The sequence below is a fragment of the Mastacembelus armatus genome, chromosome 12 (genome assembly GCF_900324485.2).
Source record: "Mastacembelus armatus chromosome 12, fMasArm1.2, whole genome shotgun sequence".
NCBI lineage: Eukaryota > Metazoa > Chordata > Actinopteri > Synbranchiformes > Mastacembelidae > Mastacembelus > Mastacembelus armatus.
In genome coordinates, this window is record NC_046644.1 from 1,990,169 (window position 1) to 2,011,770 (window position 21,602).

Here is a 21,602-nt window from a genome sequence, read left to right on the forward strand (position 1 = left end):
CCCTGTAAAATCCAGAATAGAATTTAAAATCCTTCTTCTCACACACAAATCCCTTCATAATCAAGCTCCTTCATACCTTAAAGACCTCATAGTACCATATTATCCCAATAGACCACTTTGCTCTCAGAGTGCAGGTCTACTTGTGGGTCCCACAGTTTCCAAAAGCAGAATGGGAGGCAGAGCCTTTAGCTATCAAGCTCCTGCCCTGTGGAACCAGCTCCCAGTCTGGGTTCAGGAGGCAGACACTCTCTGTACTTTTAAGGCTAAACTTAAAACCTTCCTCTTTGACAAAAGTGTATAGTTAGGGCTGGCCTCAGGCAACCCTGAACCATCCCTTAGTTATGCTGCTATAGGCCTAGACTGCCCAAGGACCATCGATGCACTGAGCCCCCCCTCCCCTCCTTCCCTTCCCCTCCCCTCTCTTCCTCTCCCCCCACCTCACATGTATATTCCGCCATTGAATGTCACTAACCTTGTGCTCTCTCTCTCCCTCTCTCTCTTTGTACCTTCTGCAGGTTTCCCTGGTCCTGGAGCTGATGTGCAGTTACTGGCCCCACCAACCTGCAGTGGTGTTGTTTATTGTTGCTGTTCTTTTCTGTCTGCTCTATCCACTCACCCCAACCGGTCGAGGCAGATGGCCGCCCAAACTGAGCCCAGTTCTGCTGGAGGTTTTTTCGTTAAAGGGAGTTTTTCCTCTCCACTGTCACCAAGTGCTTGCTTATAAGGGATTTGTTGGGTTTTTAGTTTTAGTTTTTGTAAAGTGCCCTGCGATGATTTGTATTGTGATTTGACGCTATACAAATAAAATTGATTTGATTTGATGTCACCAACAACAGTAACATTTACAACACAATAGCATAAGGCAGCTTTTCCTATAATACATTTAATCAAACAGACATTTTTGTTAATTTAAATGAATAGAATACATAGGATGAGTGCAATAAAGTAAAGATTATTTCAACCTAACTATTTACACAAGGCCTACATTCCATTTACAGCTTGACTGTCAACATTTCACATCCTCTATTGTTCAGGTTTTAGTTTTAAATGGACCTACTTGTAATTCCTACCATTAAGCTGTTGTAATTCTGTTTCTTCTTCAAAAAATGCTGGTGAAAGATCAAAAATGTTTAGCTACAGTGTGAATGTCAATTCCACCTAAGACACAGTAAGACTGTGGTTTTCATCTAGTGGAAATTTTAATCAAAACCAGAAAAAATGTACTGGCTATTTTGGATATATCAGTGTGTAAATATATAAAACGAGAACACGGGTTGGTGGTGATTTTGTATTAGGTTGGTTTCAGGGTAAAGGTGAGGTGTACATCCTTTGTGCTGTCTGGTTCATTAAAAAGACCAAACATCTTATATCCCAGGAGAGAGACCTGGCTGGCATCCCAAAGAACTCATAAAGGCTAGATCGTCACAGTATGATTCCAGAAAATCAAAAAACATGGACTAATATGCATTTCTATTCACTGCAGATAAATGGTCAGTGCCATTAAAACAGAAGATGATGATTCCAACAGGGTGACATTATTAAAAGAGCATGAGTAAAAAAAAAACTATTTGGTAGATCTATTTTTTTCATGTATTAACATGAGGAAGGTGGCAGATTCCTTATAACTGATCTGCTGTTTTTATCTACTGCAGTGTTTCACCTCCAGTGGCTCTAGCATTTCAGGTTAAGTCATATACATCATGTTTTATTCACTGCATTATTTTTCAATGGACTTCTGGATGGATGGATGAATGAATGGAAATGCATTTACAAAAAAAGAATGAGAAAAAAATTGTTTATCATGTTCTTGCTGACCTATGGACATGTTTTTGTTTTGATCATCAAAACAATTTAATGTGGATGTCTTATGATATTCAGCTTTAAATCTCATATTCATCTCATTGATGTAAATGTGTACCATTTGCAAAAATAAGTAGGCCTACCGCATATTTCAAAATCAAAATAGATCAACAGACTATACTTATCAAAAATGTATCAACATTTAAATATATATTTGAAGCCCCTATATAGTATTTGAATATTTCCTGCTCTGGTGACCTTCAAGAGACACTAGCAGCCAGCAATGCACACACAGCTCCCATGGACTGGACACACTAAGATGAGTGGGTTCAAATTACCACACAGACTGCACCAGTTTTACTCAGCTTGTTTCATTTTCTACAACAGAACAATTTGAAGATGCCATCATCACATAAAAAAAAAATCAACACACAGGCTTCAAATATTACACGCTCAATAAATTAATGGAAATGTCTACTGTTTTAGTGTAATAGAAAACGATGCAGAGATCACCATTTCTTTTCAAGGCAGCACAACAAATTGTGCAAAAAAACTCAAGGAGTGTACAGATTTTCCACAGAACTGTTAAGTGTTCACATGGCTTATTTATGTACAATATTGCAGCGTGTACTGTGAACGCCTAATTGGTGCCATGGTTGTGCCGCAATATCAAGGTGCACTGATGTTTCCAAGAGAGAGTCTGTAGTAGATGTCCAACAGTGCAATTGGGTGCAGAAAATACATTTTCTGCAGTATAGGCATTGGAAACACAGCCATTACCAACTTAAGGGGAACATACACACTCATTAAAAAGACATCCTTTACATAGTGCTGTGTACACACAACCATGTAACTAAAGATGCACCAAATATGGTTTTCCAAAGCCAACATATTGCCAACAATAACCAATTAAAATACCCAATAAATGCAAAAAAGACTCAAGTGATACTCATACACATCTGCCTGTCTGTACTGTGCATGGGAACCCCCACAAATGTTGTGTTGCCTCCCACCATGCCAAACAGGTTACTGCTAGTGGTTACTAGAATCCAAACTGACCAAAGCTGTTCTCTATGAAGGACCAAGTTACAACAGCTGACTTTCAAAGGGGGGATCACAGTTATTTTAGGTGACTAGGAGTAAGGCTTTTTTCAAGTCTATATAATTATTCTACACATACAGCATACCATATGCACATTGAGAGAGTTACTGGTTACTATGAAGATCCCCTTTTATACTGGCTGTGAAGCAATTCTCATTGTGTGACTAACTGTAAGAGATGAAGGGTAGAATCCAGTCGTCATTCTGTGTAAAATATATTCTCAAGTTCAGGTGACGCTAGAATGAAGCCTCTGCAGTCTGGGGTAGACAAACTGGAAAACAGAACCTCTCCCCCACATATTACAATATAGTCCAATTAAAGGGAATCATTTTTGGGCATCCTGATGCCTAGTGGTCCATAAGCTGACCACACAATCGAAAAAGTCATTAAGGAAAAGATAGGATTACATTTGCAGCCATATGGACAGAGAGAAGGATTACAGTGACCAATACATCTTTAAATGTCCAAGAGGCATCTGGGTCGCATATTACTTTTATAAATCTTTACCTACCCTATGGAAACAGATTTTGAATCAGTTGAAAGGATTTTTTTTCCTCATGCCCATCTTATGATGGTGGTTTAGAAATACAGTGATACTGACTGACATCAATAAAACAGCAATAAATAAATACATCAGCAACACAAGAAAGGTATTACTTGCTAATTGTGTGTGCAGTGCCATAATCTAAAAAAAGCACAAACCTCTATCAACACAACCTCTGATATGCAGTAAAATATTATTGGCCTGATTGCAATGGTGCATTTTAAAGCTGATTCGGTATGTGATATGTGCTTTTATCAGCTGTAAGCTGATATATCAGTGTGTTTCTCACCAGTACAAACACACAACACTGTTAATAAATAGGTTCACCAGTTATTGCTATGTTTATATAATTCACATTTTTAACCTCAATAATCTCATTACAATGTGAGGATTAATTTTCTTCATTTTATGTGTACAATACAAAGTAAACCCCCCAGTTAATATCATAAGAAAATGATCAGACTGTCTTCTTAAAGTACTGCTTATATACTGTTCTGAGTAGAAAGAAACAAAGCTGGAAATAGCACCTAAATCTCCCATAGGGTGAAAGACATTTTAAAAAGGCCTTCCACTGTGCTTTCATGTCTTGTTTCTGGTGAACATGCGTTCCCCTCGGAGGGTGAGGTGCTGCAGTTGGTACTGTAACACCTCAGTATCTGAAGACTCTTTGATACTTATTTTGTCCAAATTAAGATAGTCCAAGGACTTGGACTGTGCCCCCTTTCCTTTAAGCAGACACAGGGGTAGTGGAGCATGCAGACCCCTCCCAGGCTCCCCGTGGGCCAGGGACCTAAGGAAGGTGTCACTTGAGCTGGGCATACGCCTCCGTCTCCGTCCGTTGGCAGCAGGAATGTCGTAGGGTTGGTAATAGCGACTTTTGCCTTTGAAGTTTCGTGAAGACCGGTGGATGCCTAAGTCCATTGACTTTGGGACAGCACTCTGGATGGAGCCAGGCACTGCCTCTGAGACAGAGGCCTTCTCTGGAGTGCCTTCCGACCACTTGTGGGCCAATTTGAGCAGCTCCTCACCAGTGGTAAAGCCCACTAGATAGTTAGAGTCCATGTGAAGGATCTGGTATCCTGCAACAGTACCTCTGATGGGTGAACATGGGGTGCTGGCACAGCGAGGCCTCTCTGCTTCTGGTTTCAATGTGGCTTTGATCTCAGCTGCAGGAAGAATGGAGACATGTGCCCTGGACACGCCACTGATATCCATTTCCATCCTTACAGACATATCCAGACTGACAAAAGGGGAAAAAAAACAACAAAAACATCATATTAGTCATCTTTGTGTCTGAGAGCAATAAGGCAGTTACACAAAACACCAACATTTTCACTGAATAGCTTAAAGCACATGACCCAGTTGCTTCTAAATGGCCAAGCCAGTCATAACTTTAAGACTCTAAAGACTTTTTGCTTTAACAGTGAAGGTGTTTATATGGACATGAGTATTCTGGCTTTGATTTCGTTCTTATTTTTGATTATATTCAGGATATAAAAGTTACATGAAAAACCTGGTTATTTATATCCCTGATTGTCTGTCTGCAGTTGTCTTCATTTCTCATCATTTCAGTCACTTTATTTAGTACCAACAGAGAATGTCCAGAAACCAAGATCAAGTGTTTCTGTGCCACAGGTTCCTGAAGCAAAATTCATAGGTTATACAGCTATGTTTATGGATACATCTCTCTCCGTCACTCAGCACACATATCCACCTTTAAAATGGAATTAATGCTACCTATTGTCCAATACATAAAGGATCTCTGATTCCATAAAAACTTATTTTAATGGAAAAAAAAAAAAAACAAAGCTCAAATTCTCCACAGTGTGTGGCAGATTCCCAGCTGGCAAACCAACTACATCACTTCAATAAATTAGCCATAACAACCTGTGGATATAAACTGTAAAAATATCTCACTTGCAGATATAGTAGTTCTCAGTACAACAATTAAGCAGCATACTGTACTATCCACTCTACATCTACTGTAATAGTATTCTGACAACCTGTTGGACTTCACGACCATATATGCCCATACCACAAAATATGCCAGTCACAGAAAATCTCACTTCCATCATGTAATGCAGAATCCCACCAAACCACCACACACTAGTATTTCTTGCAGCAGCTGAAAATGTTTAATGTGTCAAACGTAAGTAGTAATCTACTTCTACACCACTATCTCTTGAGTCCATATTAGCTTTCATCACCAGCTGGGACCCTGCTGTCACCACCAAGAACAATGACGGTGCTGACAGTGCTGAGTAGTTTCCTTTTGGTAAGAAAGTGTGATATGTGAACTCTACAAATGATAACACTACACCAATAATGACATTTTAGGGCAGCTGAAAGGTTTTATTTGGTTCATGGAAAAATACCATACACAGACAGGTATAAAGCATTCACAAATATCAAACGTGATAGCAGAAATCTGTATTTTGGAAAGCAGTGGGTCTTCATCTGATGCAGGAGAAAACCACTACCCTCTGGAAAGAACACAACAGTTATAATATATTAGAACAAAATAATTGTATAATAAATATGATATATGATTGATATGATATGATATGATATGATATGATATGATATGATATGATATATGATAAAACTGTTACAACCAGCTCTTGCACAGCAGGGGAGCTGGGCAGTGGAGACTAGCATATCAGAAAAAGGCTGATGTGGATCTCCAAGTGCTCTGAGTCACAGCTGTTGCATTATAAGGCCTGAACACACTTGTTTCCTCGTGCTGGGGTGCAGCTAAAGCCTTTTGCCTCCTGAGGTAATTGAATGATGAAAATGGACAAGAAAAGAAATTCCCAGATTTTTAACAATTATTCAATGAATAAATGCTTAGCACTTCTTCCAGCATCATATCTACATTGTATCTACTTAGACTGAGCTGCCATGGCCAACCCCACCAGTCACGCCGGTGCAGTAGTGCAGCCATTATCCCTACTTATCTAACTCCACTAGTCTGACCAGTAATTGCCCATTACATCTCTGGCCTGGTGTTTCTTTCATGAATCCTGTCCTCACCCAAGTCTGACATGAGCATTACATGTGCTTAGGTTAAGCTACAGTGACTAGCCCAGCTGGCTTGTTAGGTAACGTCATTAAGGAGCCACTCCTGCTCAGTTGTCAAACCACCATCACTGTATAAGTCGATAACCTCATCAATAGCCACTACAGCCACTAGGCCTGGCTGCAGTATCAATAGTATTATTCTTTGCCATTACACCCAACTGAGCTAACAGAGAAAAAACCCTGCAGTCATCCTCCACTGGGGAGACATAAGGCCTTTCACTGTGCCTCTGTTTCTGCTGCCACTCTGTACATCTTTTTCCTATTTTCTACTGCATCCTCCCATGACACTTAGCTCCAGAAAATACACAACCTCCTATTTTAATGAAGTTTATCTTATCTTTCTGATCACAATTCAAGGTCTGGCCTTAGATCAGTGATAGCTGTCTCCTGACGCACTATGAGTGGTTTTTAGTTTCTAAATATGATCTCATTCCCCAGTCCCTACCTGTCTTTAGCTGCCCTGCGTTATGCCTGTTACACTTTTCATGAACAAACAAAATCTCTTGTGTTTTGTTTATGATTCCACTGAGTTTACCTCTTACTTCACTTCTGTACCTGGTTATGTCTCCAAGTGTATGACCCTCGAGGTAGGCATGCCTCATACAACCTACATAAATTTCAACCCCTAATCTATAAAAAGCCTTTAACTTGAAAGCACAGTCCTTGATGTCTCTGGTTTAACCTTCATCGTAGGCCACTTTAGGTCAGTGTTCATCTTATCCAACAGCCTTTTGTCCACCAGTAATAATCTCCACTGCAGTGGTAAAATCTAATGATGAAACTGTTCTTTCTAATGCCTCCTGCCTCCCTCTGACCTCTAAGTGCTGCCACACTGTAGTAAACTACTGAAAATTTCCCCTCACTCTCCCTCTGACTATATCTGGCTGTCTTGAAATACTCCAATGCTGATACGACTTCATGTGTGTGCGCTCCAAGCATCCAGAAAAACCTGGTAGTCCTGCACTCTGCACTGAGGTGCTGATAAACTTAAGTCCTCCCTAGGTAGGTCCTTGCCAACCAGGGGCTGATGCTGACCTTGCTCATCTTTAGTTCCAAATCATCATCAGTCTATTATCAAGGAGTTGACTAGGTTGCAAGAAAACATAAACCTTATCAAATTCTTCTAACCTGGTCTAAAAACAATTAAAAAATCGTCCCTTTTAGTCTACTAATAATGTTAATAGTCATGTCCGACAAAGTATCTGACATTTCTGCTGATTCAGTCCTGCATTTCACCCCATTAAAGCAAAAATAAGGTGCCCTGACTTGCACTGAATGTATTTAGCAATTTCACACAAATTTAATCACGGTTACAGCACATCACATGGTACTGCTACCACAGCAGGACATAACCACCATGTTAGCTGAAAACCAATTTTAGCCAACACAAGCAGCTACTTTGCCATCACTTCTACGTATTAGTACAAGAACCTTGACTTTGCCTCAGCACTGAGTGCACGATAAGACTAAGATATGAGCCAGCTGGTAACACAGAATCCCCCTTCACCTCACATGGTTAATGTTCAAAATACACAGTCAAACAGAAACAGGCAGAAATAAATTACCTGTCAGATTGCCAGAAAAGATCCACAGCTCTCTAGAATCTGGGAAAAGCAGCTCCAATGTTACCTCCAGCCTTTTCTTTTCCTGACTCTGTCTTCATGTGTAAGTTGCTGTTTGTGCAGGAGGAAAATTCTGACCACTGTTCTCCCTCTGAGAAGGGGGTCTCAGCCTCCCCCCTTCATCCTGGCTGGAGGAAGAAGAGGGACAGGGAGGGGGGCTGCTCTGTCTGCATAAAGACCGACTGAGACCCCCGGCTCTAATTGGTTGCTTTCATTTTGGGTGGGGTGGATTTGAAGAAATTGCATTACAACACTAGGAGGAGCCAAAGAGACCAGAATTTTCTCCACACAAAATACCTTACTCATACTTACCTGTCAGGATATATTGTCAGCACATTTAATAAGAAGTCATTTTTCTAAAAATGCTCTATGTCACCTTTGACCACTTTGATACAAATGTCTGCAGTAGAATAATGCTGTCAGTCATTGTTTAATGTTTAAATTCAGTCACCTAAAGTAAGTAAACGTGATTAGGTGTCTAAGGAACCTGCCATCAGAGGTCAGTTTGGTAACAAGAAACAAAAATGATCATTCCATGCTATGTCCCTTCACTGACAGTCAGAAATATAAGATTAGATTTCTATGAGTTGGATTGTGAGGCAAAATAAGACACATAGCTAAAACACATAGCTAAATAACACAGAATTAATTCTTCACTCATTCATAGTATTAATTAATAGTAAAGCACGAACAATACAGGTTGATGCGCCAACAAACAACGAGCCACAGACAGTGGTGAGGGGTTCAGACTGTATTCTGGGGTTTAGCAGCAAGAGGGACAGTATTTATGAACCCTGCTGTGAATTTAATGCTATTTATTATATTACATTTTAAACGGTGTGAGCACCACAAACTAAATAAATCGTGTTTTATAAAATATGGAGAGGTGAGTTCTTGTCTTATGCCACGTTATAAAACCACTCAGCAACCATTTTTGTTTGCTTCATCTGCCCTCATTATTAGAGTCTGGTGGATCTAGTTATCTCCACACAAACGCAGGCAGATGACAGCGACCAGACACCGCAGTATGGCGCGGCTACACCGTGCGCCAAGCTGAGCCAGGGGCAAAGAGGCTAAACATGAGAGGAAACCCCTCCCAGTGTATCAGGACTGCAATAACAGGCCGCACATGTCACAGCAAACAGCCATAGCATCTACTGTGCGCCCTGCAGCCGAGGACGCTGGAGTGGGAAAGATGGCAGTGCAGCAGACGACGGGCCGGGCGCATCCTGTCCTCTGCTGCACTGCCAAACGGCACCTTGGCACGATGTGCTCACTACCCCACCACCATGAAGAAGCCATGGCTGTAATATTCCTAAGTGCGACACACTGACCATTTCAAATTGCCAGTGTCATCAGACCTGACTGGCAGGATCCAATAGTCGGAGTGAGCTCATTCATCCTCTCCGTCTAATCCTCACCAAATATGTCCTGCATCTATCGTGTCTGACGAGCCTGGCACAATAAAAACTGAACACACTTACAAAGCTGTTAGTTACACCGCGATGAATCCGATGTTCAACCTTCCCAACAGTGCGATCCCAGCCTGGGCTGCCTCACGCCTGCGCTCCGTCAGCAGCAGCAAAACTACACTTCCGGTCTGCCCTCCAGAAAAAACACTATAACACACGTTACACTGTGTGTGTGTGTGTGTGTGTGTGTGTGCGTGTGTGTGTGTGTGTGTGTGTAAATATATTTACTTATTGTTATTGACAATAACGATGAGTTTTTTTATCCATATAAAATAAATATCACATAGGTTACTCCTGCGTGTAGAAGCACATTTCCATCCCTAAAAAAAGAAATCCTTATAGTAGGTCAGAACTTTGACTGTGACTTTTTTGACTTTGAATGTGGCTTTGATGAATTACAAGCTAAAAATGTTGAGGTTGACATGGAGACGAGGTTTCAGTAAAGTGCACATAATGGCCTACCAGTGGAATCCATAATAATGTATTTGTGTCAATGTTATACAACCTGCTGGACTGACCATAACTCCTATCAGTACAGTTGTCTTGTTATAGGACTGTTTTGGACCACTAGATGGAGCCGCTTTACTGTGAGCCAGATGGAGCTTATTTGGTAAATGGTGCCATAACATACATAACTACAATATTCTGATACTCATACACAACCTAGTGTGTATGAGTGTGTATAGTGTTGTAAAGATTTTGCATTTGTACAGTGGAAAACCCTACTGACCTGCCAGCTCTCCAAGTTGCCTATTTTGGGGATCATGCTAAGACTGTGGCAGCAGCTCCAAACGTCTATGGTATAACGTCTTGCCACTTCTGCAAGATACATGTTAGAGCAACAGGTAAATTAGTTAAATTACTCACCACTATGTTAAAAGCACTTAGTGACAGTAAAAGACTAACCTACAGGTGATCAAGGTCTAACCACAGATCAGAATCAGGTAGTCTATGTTGGACACACAAGGAATTTGAACCTAGTACCATGGCTCGCAATGTGCGTTATTATAAGTCAACAATATAAACACATAAGTAATAAATAAAAAGAAATATAAGTAGAAAGAAACAGTATAAGTGTAGAGGAAGATCTCCTAGGTGATTGTTGTATATTACCAAATATTTAGAGTTTGTGATTTTACAGTTATTGCACTAATTTGCAGTAATTGCACAAACATATTGCACAGTTTGGGTGTTTGCTCATATCTGAGATACCTGTTCATCAGAGTAACAGGTGGGAAAAGAAACTGTTCTTATTCCTGTTTTTTTGCTGTACCGTGTTTTGTATCACCGTCTGGAGGGTGGAGTTCAGTTTGTGCTCAGGATGTGAGGGGTCGGCAGAAATATTTCTGCAGCCCAAACTGTCTGTTGGAGTCTGCTCCTGTTGTGTTCGGATGCTGAACCAAACCAGTGATGGATGAGCACAGGACAGACTCAGTAATTGCCCTGTTGAACTGTACCAGGTTGTACTTCCTGAGCTGATGTAGAAAAAAACATCCTCTGCTGTGCCTTCGTGATGGTGGAGCGGATGTTGGATGTCCACTTCAGGTTCTGGGAGAATGTGTATGCAAGAAACTCCAAGCTCATATACAGTGCTGCTGAGTGTGGTGAGGGGAGGTAGGGTAGGGGGGCTACTCCTGAAGTCCTGACATCTCTACTGTTTTGAATGCGTTCAGTTCCAGGTTGCTGTGACAGCACCACAAAGCTAGCTGTTCAAACACCTGTCTCTACACAGACTCATCGCCATCTCAGATCAGACTGGTGTGTCATCTGTGAACTTCAGGAGTTTAACAGCGGGTGTAGAGAGAGAAGAGCAGAGGGGAGAGCACATATCCCTGGAGAACTCCTGTGCTTCTCCCCAACCTCACTTGCTGCCTCTGCTCTGTCAGAAAGCTTGTTATCCATTGACAGGTGGAGGCTGGCACAGTGAGCTGGATCAGTTTAGACCAGAGGATGTCTGGGACAATGGTGTTAAATACCGAGCTGAAGTCCACAAACAGGAGCACTACTCCCTGGGGAGTTGAAATGTTGCAGGTTGTAATGTTGTGCTATGTTGTTGACTGCATCCTCCACTGACCTGTTTGCCCGGTAGGCAAACTGCAGGGCATCATGCAGCGGGCCTGTGATGTCCCTTACCAGTCTCTGAAAGGACTTCATGACCTATGTCAAGGTGACCGGTGTGTAGTCTTTCAGTCCGTTGTTGAAGGGCTTTTGGGGTAGTGGAATGATGATGGAGAGTTTGAAGAGGGGACTGCACACTGAGAGCAAACTTTCTAAGTGTGGCACAAATTATACTTTTTCTGCTTAGTTTTGCTAATGCACCCCAGGTCAAACTGTTTTGAAAGTTTAGGAAAGTCAAAATTAGACTGTCCAGTCCCAATCCAACCATCCATCCTCCCCTGGTGCCTTAACTGCAACCTGTCTGCCTGGAAGCGACAGCCACACTCACACCATACAATATAGCCCAACTGCACCTAATCTTAATTTATGTATATCACCTTGTGCATAATATCTGATATCACAGGAGCACACACGAATATACACCCATCTCTCTTCTCTATTCTTCACATCAGTGAGTACTGTACCATAACCATTTCCAACTGTAATCAACTTTTTTATCCAGTACACTTTTTGGAATAGCTGCCCGAAGGAAACGTCTCATCCCCAGTCTCCAGTGGATGTTTCAAATATGGCATGGTCATGCAATTCATGCATTGCTGGTTTCAAACTTATGCAGACTGGATATAAGTAATCCAACTGCTCCAGATCTTTTGGTGCTCAAGCCCCTGAAGAAACCATAAATGGTAAAATGTGAAATGTGAAATAAACCTTCAGTACTGCTCGGAGCTTAAATGGGCTGTTTTGAACAGAAAGTGAAAATATATACTTCATTACTGCACAGTGAGATTTAATGAGAGTCCTTACATACAGTGTATGTGTACATACAGTGTACAGTGGTTCTTATAAAAATAAGAACCTGGAAATGTCCATAATAGAGCATGTGAATTATTAACCTATCTTTCTCCAGAGTCCTCAATAATACGTTTTGGTAGCTTTTGAGAGAGAACAGTTTGTTTGAGCATGAATGAAGTGAATGAACTTCCATAGGGGGCTTTCTACATTCCAAGCACTCAACATATTTTGCACTATTTGCCCATTCACTCATTTGCACACACACAATCATTCACACACTCTCAGACCAACCCAAGGACACTTCGACCTGTGGATGAAGCTTCATATAGTAGATCACATGCTCAGAGTAATAGCAGTGTAACATCAGTGTTCTTGTCCTGGTTGCTGTCCCCTTCAAACTAAAACTAAAAATGGCCTGTCTACTGCTCTCTCTATCTCTCCAGCCATATTGTTTGTACAACCTGTCATCTAACTCCACACTGTGGATTCTTTCTGTCCTCCTGTGCAATACTGAAAACTAAGCTGCTGACTGCTAAGTATTACAAAAATGTCCATGTTTTGCTGTCTAGATGCACATCTTTTGGATACTACATTAGACATTGCTGCTTGATGATAAAAGCCTTGGAGTGGTTCTTTAGGATAGGACATTAGAGTACCATGGGGAAAGAATATATATCTTGACTGTGGAGAAGAGCAGAAGGGATTTCTATTCCTAAAGAGAAAGATTTTGTTAATGTAGGACAGTTTGCTTCTATCTACCTTCTCAATTTAGAAGGTGACCTTCTCTTCAGGGTACTGGCCTAGAGGTTAGCAAACTAACTAAGAAAGCCTAAGTTTATCAGCACCTCAGTGCAGAGAGCAGGACTACCAGGTTTTTCTGGATGCTTGGAGCGCACACACATGAAGTCGTATCAGCATTGGAGTATTTCAAGACAGCCAGACATAGTCAGAGGGAGAGTGAGGGGAAATTTTCAGTAGTTTACTACAGTGTGGCAGCACTTAGAGGTCAGAGGGAGGCAGGAGGCATTAGAAAGAACAGTGTCATCATTAGATTTTACCACTGCAGTGGAGATTATTACTGGTGGACAAAAGGCTGTTGGATAAGATGAACACTGACCTAAAGTGGCCTACGATGAAGGTTAAACCAGAGACATCAAGGACTGGTTCAACAGTACAGAGTCTGCTTTCAAATTTAAGGTTTTGTATAGGCAAGGAGGGAATTCCAGCAGTGTTAGAGAAGCCAGTTTAAGTGTAGTTCAGTTTAGGCAGGGTGTATGATGTGACTCAGTGATAAAGAGCAGATCCAGACAGCAGGGAGTGGCTGGGGCTCACACTCTATGGTTATATGTGGAATATAGAAGCTTTGTCCCACTTGTGAAAGTGTGATGAGAGTTTAATTTCACGTTTAAGAAAAACTGCTGTTAACACTGCGCCTGCTGCTATTACAACTGCTGCACACCTGTGTGTTACAACACACACCTGTCCTTATGAAACCGAAACAGGTGGCGTGAGGATCTGGGTCATTAGGTCTTTAACGGATGTACGGTGTGCTCCGCTGAGGCAGCATATTATATTAATCGAATTGCAAACGACGTGTCTCTCGGGAGGCAGCATGATGGATGAGTGTTTAGCACTGTGGCCTCACAGCAAGAAGGTCCTGAGTTCGCAACCTTTCTGTGTGGAATTTGCATGTTCTCCCTGTGCTTGTGTGGGTTTACTCCGGGTACTCCGGTTTCCTACCACAGTGCAAAAACGTGCATGTTAGGTTGATTGGTGACTCTAAATTGCCCATAGGTGTGAGTGTGTGTGGTTATTTGTCTTTGTGTGTCTATATGAGTCCCTGTGATGGACTGGTGACCTGTCCAGTGTGTACCCCTGCCTTCCATCCGGAAAAGAGCTGTCATAGGCTCCAGCAGATCCATATGACCCTGGTTAAGGAATAAGTGGGTATAGAAAATGGATGGATGGTGTCTCTCGGGCAGAGTCAGGGAACGCCGAAAAAACGAGCGTCTTGAATGTTGCATCCGTCCTCGCCGAAGACACGTGACGTAGAACGTGAAGACACGTCATTGACGTCACATACAGGCCGCCTCGGTGGTGGCGCTGAGTTTAAAGAGTCTCGGTTGGAGGGCTGCAGCGTAAAGTTACCGTATGTGCGCGTTTCTGCAGGTCGTGCATTCGGGTCGGAACCGAGGACGATTCCAAAGGACAGGTAATTATTATGGCTTCGACCTTAGCTCAGTGTTCGTGTCAAATAGTGAACATAGTATAGTATAACAATAGTGTAAATGAGCAAAGACTAATGTAACGTTAAGATTTCCTAGTTAACTATCCTTAGTTAATTAGTTGTACTAGACTCAGTAAGTTTAGGGTGAATTATATGTCTCCAGTAAAGATAGGAAGCCTGCAGTCTGACCAGCCTTCGTGTATAAATAAAGCTGGGAATAATCGATACCGCGCTTTCGTCAGCCAGGCCTCCCCTCGCTTCTGGTTAAATGCTCATCCCTCCCGCTCGTTAAAGTGTGACGGTAAAAGAACTTCGGAAGAAAAAGCCAGTGCAGGTCTGCACACACATTTCGCTGAAAAGAGAAACGACAACATGTTTGGTCGCTTGAATTTGCGCGGTCACTGTGCTGGTGCCGCACCAATATGGCGGGCAGGGGGTGTCCGCCGGGGGGAGCTGACTGATCCTTCTCAGCGATATGACTGAGCTGCACAAGTACTAGATAATTGTCGTGTCGACTGGTGAACATTTCGAGATTAAGTGTTTGACACGCTTTTCCTTCTACCCAGCATGCCTCTGCAGGACCTACCCTGTCTGAGTCTTCAGGGCTCCATGTCGTCTCAGCCCAAGAATATCAACAAACGCAAGTCCAGAGACTGCCTAAGTGGGGGTCTGGACACCGAATGCACCCCAACAGAGCTCATCCAGCAGTGTTCCCCCAGACACAAGCATCAGCGGCTCATAAACAAGGGGAAAGAGAACCACAACTGCCACTTTGTCCTGGCCAGGAGATCGAGGAGGAAGAAAGAATCCACATCAGGTAAGAAACCTCTCTGACCCCCCCCCCTTAAGTATTTTTGTAGCTGTGAAAAACTGTCATACTTAGCTTTGTTTCCTTTTCTCTCAGCAGACCTTTCATGGGACCACCTGCCAGATGAGCTGCTTCTCAGGATCTTCTTCTATTTCCCTCTGCAGGACCTCCTCAGGGTGGCTACAGTCTGCAAGCGCTGGTACCGCTTAGTGTGAGTCTCCCATCACTAGGTTGTATCTGTGACCTGTTTCACCTGGTCAGACTCTGATCCTTTATGTTGCAACAGGTCCAAAAACTGCTGAGTACTATCAAGCTTAAACCAACAAACGTCATTGTGATCAACCGGAATGAAATTTATCGTGAATAGACTAAATAGCTTTCTGACTTTGAGAGCACCTAAAAACAGTGAGGGGCACCCTTGAGAGGGATGGGTGAGCAGTAGCCAAACTTTAGTGACAAGATTCATGTGGTTGTCAAATAAGAGGTTTGCGAATTACACTAAGGTTGTGAAATACACAGGGAGGGAGAGAGGGTGGAGCTGGCAGTGCTGAAGCAGACGTGGTGCGGTTTTAGAGAGGGACCCGCAATTATAATGTCCAATTTTTTGCAGGAAGTTGCCGTGCTTCAAGGATATACAGAATAAAAAAATGACACCATACTATTCACCAGATTAATAGCAGCAAGAATAAATGATCTCTTCACCCTGTTTGCTTTGCACTGTGGTAGGATATATCTACATCCTGGTGGTATCTGCCTAAATTTACACCACAGAGGGTGGCTCCAATCAGTCACCATTGATCGAGCCTTCCTCAAAGACCTAACCTTTTATAAGTCATCAAGGTAGTAGCAATTTTACCACGCACCTTCAAACTTCACGTTTTTTTTAATTTTACAGAAAGTAACCTGTACCAGGAGATAAAAAGTCAAAACAGATTCAATAACACAAGAATAAAATGTTTTCATAAAAGTGGTTATCACCCTCTAAACTACAACTCTTCTATAAAAGAACAGATGCTGATGGGCTTTTTTTGGATACAGTATCCAATTGGGGCTCCAAATGCAATTTATCATCAAATACTGTGCCCAGACACTTATATTGTTCCACCAAAAGAGGGAACAGTGGGTTTCTTACTAAAATCAATGCACATCTTTAATTTCCCCCAACGTGATGTTTAAAAAAGATTTGCTCAAATCAGACTACAGGACTGTGCTCAGAGTGTGGATTTAATGATGTGGTGTTTGTCTCAATGACTTTGACATCCATTAGTATATAAATAAAGGGTGAAAGGACAACCCTGGGGGGATCCAATGGAGGAGCAAAGGACAAACTAGGAGAGAGAAGGCATAAGGTTGGTGATAGAGGGAATCTGACTGTGACAATGGCCTATCTGTGTTTGCGTCCCAGGTTTGATGAGTCTCTGTGGCACAGTGTGGATCTGTCGGGGTTGACCCGCATGGGTGTGGCCCTACCGCAGGTTCTGAAAACTGGGGTCCGCATGCTCCGCTGCCCTCGCTCCTTTGTGGAAGAGTTGCACTGCACAGGACTAGGGTGAGTCCACCAGATAGTAAGAATAACTCCAATCATATTCTATATTCACAATTTATTTTTGTAGTTTAGCTTGCTATATGTCTATATTTCTGTGTTTGTTCAATACAAACTGGTTGCTTTCCATGCATAGGCTTTTTTTTTTTTTTTTTCTTCACATTGCTCGTTCTCTGAAAGAGGAAGGTAAATCAAAATTTCTGTAGTGCAGGGCTTAAAGAAAGCTTGACACATTTGTCCTACTTTGGCCTTTTACTTGTTCAGAACACTGCAGGTTGTCCAGATGGACCTGTCCAGTTCTATCATCCCCACCTCAGCTCTGGAGAGCATCATAAGTCACTGTGGGCTGCTGGAGCATCTGAGCCTGGAGGGTCTGCAGCTCTCTGACACCATCATCAAGTAAGCTTTCACCAGTGGCACCACTGAGTAGGCTAACGTTTCTGTTACATGTGCCATGTATTGATTGTGTGTGACTTTATTTGCAGGAAGAGGAGGTGTGTCTGCGGGTCAACCCTTGGTGGATTGGTGCCCTTTAAAAAGGAGAGTGGGGACCTTAGCTCGGGGGCGTCCTAGACGGCGGTCCGGCAAGCCTGAGACACGGGATCCAAGGAAGAACTTGGCTCTGCCTCCTCTTTGTCTGAAAAAAACAAGCCACCGCGCCCAACACCTTAACAGATCTAACTAAGCAAATACAGAAAGGAACCGAAAGCCACAGGACTGCTACGTCGCAACAGGAATCTAGACAAAGAGGAGGCGGAGCCATGTTCTTCCTTGGATCCCATGTGTCAGGCTTGCCGGACCACCGTCTAGGACGCCCCCGAGCTAAGGTCCCCACTCTCCTTTTTAAAGGGCACCAATCCACCAAGGGTTGACCCGCAGACACACCTCCTCTTCCTGCAAATAAAGTCACACACAATCAATACATGGCACATGTAACAGTTTCCTACCGATTATGTCCAATTTTCACGGTTCTCAGTGTCTATGCAGACACAGAAATCTGCAGCTTTGTTAGGTCTGTGTGTGTATATGTGTCTTTCTGTGGTTTTGTGGACAAATTTTAGATGAATATTTGATATTTTATCCTCTCTCTCAGCTCTCTGGCTGAGAACTCAAACTTGGTGCAGCTCAACCTGAGTGGTTGCTCTGGCTTCTCTGCCCGTGCTTTGGCTGTGATGCTCAAGTCCTGCTCCAGGTCAGCTGCTCTGTCCATTATGCTGTCAGACCCCTGTTCTCCTACCACCAGCTGAATTTCTTTATGCTCCATCTCTGCACTTTACTAATGCTGTGTTTTTGTTTTGTCTTTTTTTTTTCTTTGCAGCATAGAGCAGTTGAATATATCATGGTGTGAGTTCAACAATGATCATGTAAAGAGTGTTGTTAATAATCTGAGTTCCAGTGTTACTCACCTCAATCTCAGTGGTTACAGAGAAAGCCTCATGCTTGATGGTAAGTGGGGGTGTTGATATCTGGGTAGTTCATTTCATTGCCTTACAGGCCCAGCTCTACCTTTGTGTTGACTGATAACTTATAGTAAAAACAGTCCAGGCTGATCTTGACACATATTATAGAACCCAGAGTTTATTGGACACACTGCTGAGCAGCTGTGTGTGGTTTTTAGTCATTCACATATGGTTTTCATCTGATTTATTTTAAGGATCGCTCCTAACTGTTATTTGTCAGTTATTTTTTTCTATCAATTTAAATTTAGCAATAGTTTTCCTTTTAATCTAACTATGTAATCTCTTGCTTGGTATAACAATGAATGTAAAATTATATTTAAAGCCTTGTCATTTCTATTTTAGTAAATAATCTTCTCTTCAAAACAAACAAATATGTCAAAGTATGCACAGCAGGTTATTATTCCCCAACAAAAATAGTCCAGTCCTAACTGGTAATCTGTGTTTTCCAGTCTGATGTTATGGGTTCTTGTTATTTTTAAGTGTAAAGATGATATGTGAAAGAAAAAAACACAATTGACATTGTTTAACTTTCTCATATGTAGGCTAATATTTTCATCCTTGAAAAAGAAAGTGTGACAGCATTGTTTTGAACAAATGACTAGATTGTAATGTGATTTGCTACTGAAATGTCAAAAATGAAATCCAGGACTTTGACCGTGTTCTTATTGCAGTAAACCCACCCTGCTCTGAGCACTCAGACCGAGTGAGTTTTGAAGAACAGTTCAGGCAACGCTCAGACAATTTGAACTCATAACAACATGCTGGCAAATGGTTACTTCAGATCAGTAATCCATGTTCATATAGCCAGTATACATTACATTGCCTCTCAGTCAGATCTTCATTGCGAATGAAAACTGATTCTCAACTGACCTACCTGGATAAATAAAAATAAATCATTAAATTACATACCTCCTAGACGTTTCCACAGGTTGCTTGTGTTGTTGATCTTATATGCAAAATAATTGGTAAAATCATTTGTAATTTGCAGAGCACCATCTTGTTCAATCTCTGTTTAAAGTTCTGCCACACTTTAGACCTTTTGTGGATGATTTTCAGCTTGTTCTTCTGGAGTCCAAAGAATCCAAAGCTTCATTATGCTTCAGACTTTGTCTGCTGTTGATCCTGACAGTTTACCTTCATTAAGGAATATTTAATTGGGCTTTCACGCTTGTGCACTGCCAAATGACAATATTGGGATATTGTTGAGGACATTTAGGATCTTAATGATATAGTATAGTTACTGCAGCATATGAAATTAAATAAATAAACCAACCACATACAGTATGTAGCTTCATACCTCAGCTGTGTTTAGATTTCTCAGAAATAAACACATGACATAACAGTGTACTTATCTTTTTACAGATGTGAAGGTGCTGGTGGCGAGATGCCCTCATATTCAGACTCTCGATATAAGGTACAGTTTAATTCCTCATGAGAACTTTGAACAATTCGTTGGTTGCAGATGCTTTCCTATTTCACCACAACAAATTCTGGAACCAATGAATGTGAACTTCAGTGAACAATGTACACTTTTGGAAATGTTACAGAGCAGGACTTGAATGCATATGTGTTCAGCATGATGCTATCTGTTGGACGTGTGTATAGGCTGCTGTTTGCTGAGCAGTTTAAAAAAAGTAGAGGGGCATTCCCAGTCAGATGTTTTGAATGTAGCGTTTAAGCGTCACCCTCTACTCCTTTGTTGCAGTGACAGTACTCTGGTGATGGCTGACAGTCTGCCTGTCCTTGCACAACTGAAGAGTCTGCAGCACCTGTCCCTGAGTCGATGCTATCACATTCACCTCGCAGCCCTCAGGTAAGTTTCCCTGCTGCTGTCCATGGTCCTTTGTTTCTTTGTTGAACCCCAGACTTAACTCGTGCCTCACTTCCAGTGACCTCAGTAAGACAATCCCCACACTGTGCCTGCTGGATGCTTTTGGCCTGGTGCATGACAATCACCTGAACTCCCTGAAAAAAGAGATGCCTCATGTCTGCATCAACTCCAGACCTTTCTCCAGCGTTGCCCGGCCCACGCCCACCAGCAGGCTTGTTGGCTCCATGAGCGACCACACCATGTGGAGCAGGAAGTGTCGGCTAAGGTTCAAGCTGTAAACACCACCCCTTCCTCTAAGCTTAGTATGCTGCTGAATGTGGCTTACCCTGCGGTATCCTCCAGCACACACTCAGCCTGTGGTGCAGTGATGCAGCTATGTTTCAGTGTTTCAACGGAACATGTTTCAATGTTGGCTGGCATTAACGGTATTAAACCATGGACCATTAAGTACTGAACATGCAAGCTTCTAGACAAATGTTTTTTATTTAGGTAAACCAGATTTGGATGTTGAATCCAGTTCTTGTTGGAATACATTAAGAGAAACCTTGTATTCCCTTTTTTGTTTTAGGTTCCACTTATGTCTTAATTTAAAATATTTTGTAAAGGAAGTTCATTTGAAATGTTTCTCATCAGCTGTTGGGACTAGTAGTTGGGACTTGATTCCTCAGGTGTTTTACTATGTTAGGAAAATGTTCTGTTCTCAGCTTTTTTAACAAGAGGTTTTAATGGTAAATGATGGTTCTGGCTCTGGAGTCTCCAAATGAACATACATTTGATTTCTCCAGGTGGACAGCAGTAACTTTTATGATCTCATTATGACAGCGTAGGTGTAAAGTATGACCAGTACTCTAGATTACAATTCATTCAAATGTCATACAAACCAAACTGTAATGGAACGTGTGTTTTTAGCTTGTAAACTGTTTCCTTACCAAGTAAATGACCTGATGTGTCATTTTGTTTCAGTTGTCTTTTTATTGTAAGTTATTGTTGAGCATGGACATTTATTCTTGACAGTAGCAGTAAGCTTGACAAAAAAAATTCAACTTTTAAGATCCACTACGATCCAGGTTTTCCCATAGCTTTCAACCACATTGCATGGTTTGGTAGTAACTTAAACTCGACACTGCTAAAAAAAGTTGTGGGCAATAAGGATCAATAACTTAATCTTTTCAGTCTCACACACAGTTACCTTAAAATTAGTA

The 21,602-nt window shown here is 41.9% G+C and overlaps 2 protein-coding genes across 4 annotated transcripts; one reads left to right on the forward strand and one right to left on the reverse strand.

The window, feature by feature from the left end:
• Positions 1 to 2,261: 2,261 nt before the first annotated feature.
• On the reverse strand, positions 2,262 to 9,736 carry macir (macrophage immunometabolism regulator). 2 transcript variants are annotated; one of them, XM_026298003.1, is made up of 2 exons: positions 9,634 to 9,736; positions 2,262 to 4,686 (listed from the first exon to the last, which is right to left on the reverse strand). In XM_026298003.1, exon 2 carries the CDS (start codon positions 4,677 to 4,679, stop codon positions 4,026 to 4,028), a length of 654 nt encoding a protein of 217 aa, XP_026153788.1. In that variant the 5' UTR covers positions 4,680 to 4,686; positions 9,634 to 9,736; the 3' UTR covers positions 2,262 to 4,025. The 2 variants fall into 2 exon arrangements, with proteins under 2 accessions (XP_026153788.1, XP_026153789.1); XM_026298004.1 differs by having other exon boundaries at positions 8,093 to 9,715.
• Positions 9,737 to 14,615: 4,879 nt separating this feature from the next.
• On the forward strand, positions 14,616 to 21,544 carry skp2 (S-phase kinase-associated protein 2, E3 ubiquitin protein ligase). Of its 2 annotated transcripts, none has more exons than XM_026297607.2 (10): positions 14,616 to 14,743; positions 15,325 to 15,575; positions 15,663 to 15,777; positions 16,972 to 17,115; positions 17,374 to 17,508; positions 18,203 to 18,301; positions 18,428 to 18,555; positions 19,932 to 19,983; positions 20,275 to 20,382; positions 20,459 to 21,544. In XM_026297607.2, exons 2-10 carry the CDS (start codon positions 15,326 to 15,328, stop codon positions 20,676 to 20,678), a joined length of 1,251 nt encoding a protein of 416 aa, XP_026153392.1. In that variant the 5' UTR covers positions 14,616 to 14,743; position 15,325; the 3' UTR covers positions 20,679 to 21,544. The 2 variants fall into 2 exon arrangements, with proteins under 2 accessions (XP_026153392.1, XP_026153394.1); XM_026297609.2 differs by having other exon boundaries at positions 15,666 to 15,777.
• The last annotated feature ends 58 nt before the right edge of the window (positions 21,545 to 21,602 follow it).

Bases quoted from the DNA above. Each gene is read 5' to 3' on its own strand.
- macir (XM_026298003.1), bottom strand. From the start codon at position 4,679: ATGTCTGTAAGGATGGAAATGGATATCAGTGGCGTGTCCAGGGCACAT.
- skp2 (XM_026297607.2), top strand. From the start codon at position 15,326: ATGCCTCTGCAGGACCTACCCTGTCTGAGTCTTCAGGGCTCCATGTCG. The intron at 15,778-16,971 runs GTGAGTCTCCCA...TTTGCGTCCCAG, and splicing joins AAGCGCTGGTACCGCTTAGT to GTTTGATGAGTCTCTGTGGC. The intron at 17,116-17,373 runs GTGAGTCCACCA...TTACTTGTTCAG, and splicing joins TTGCACTGCACAGGACTAGG to AACACTGCAGGTTGTCCAGA.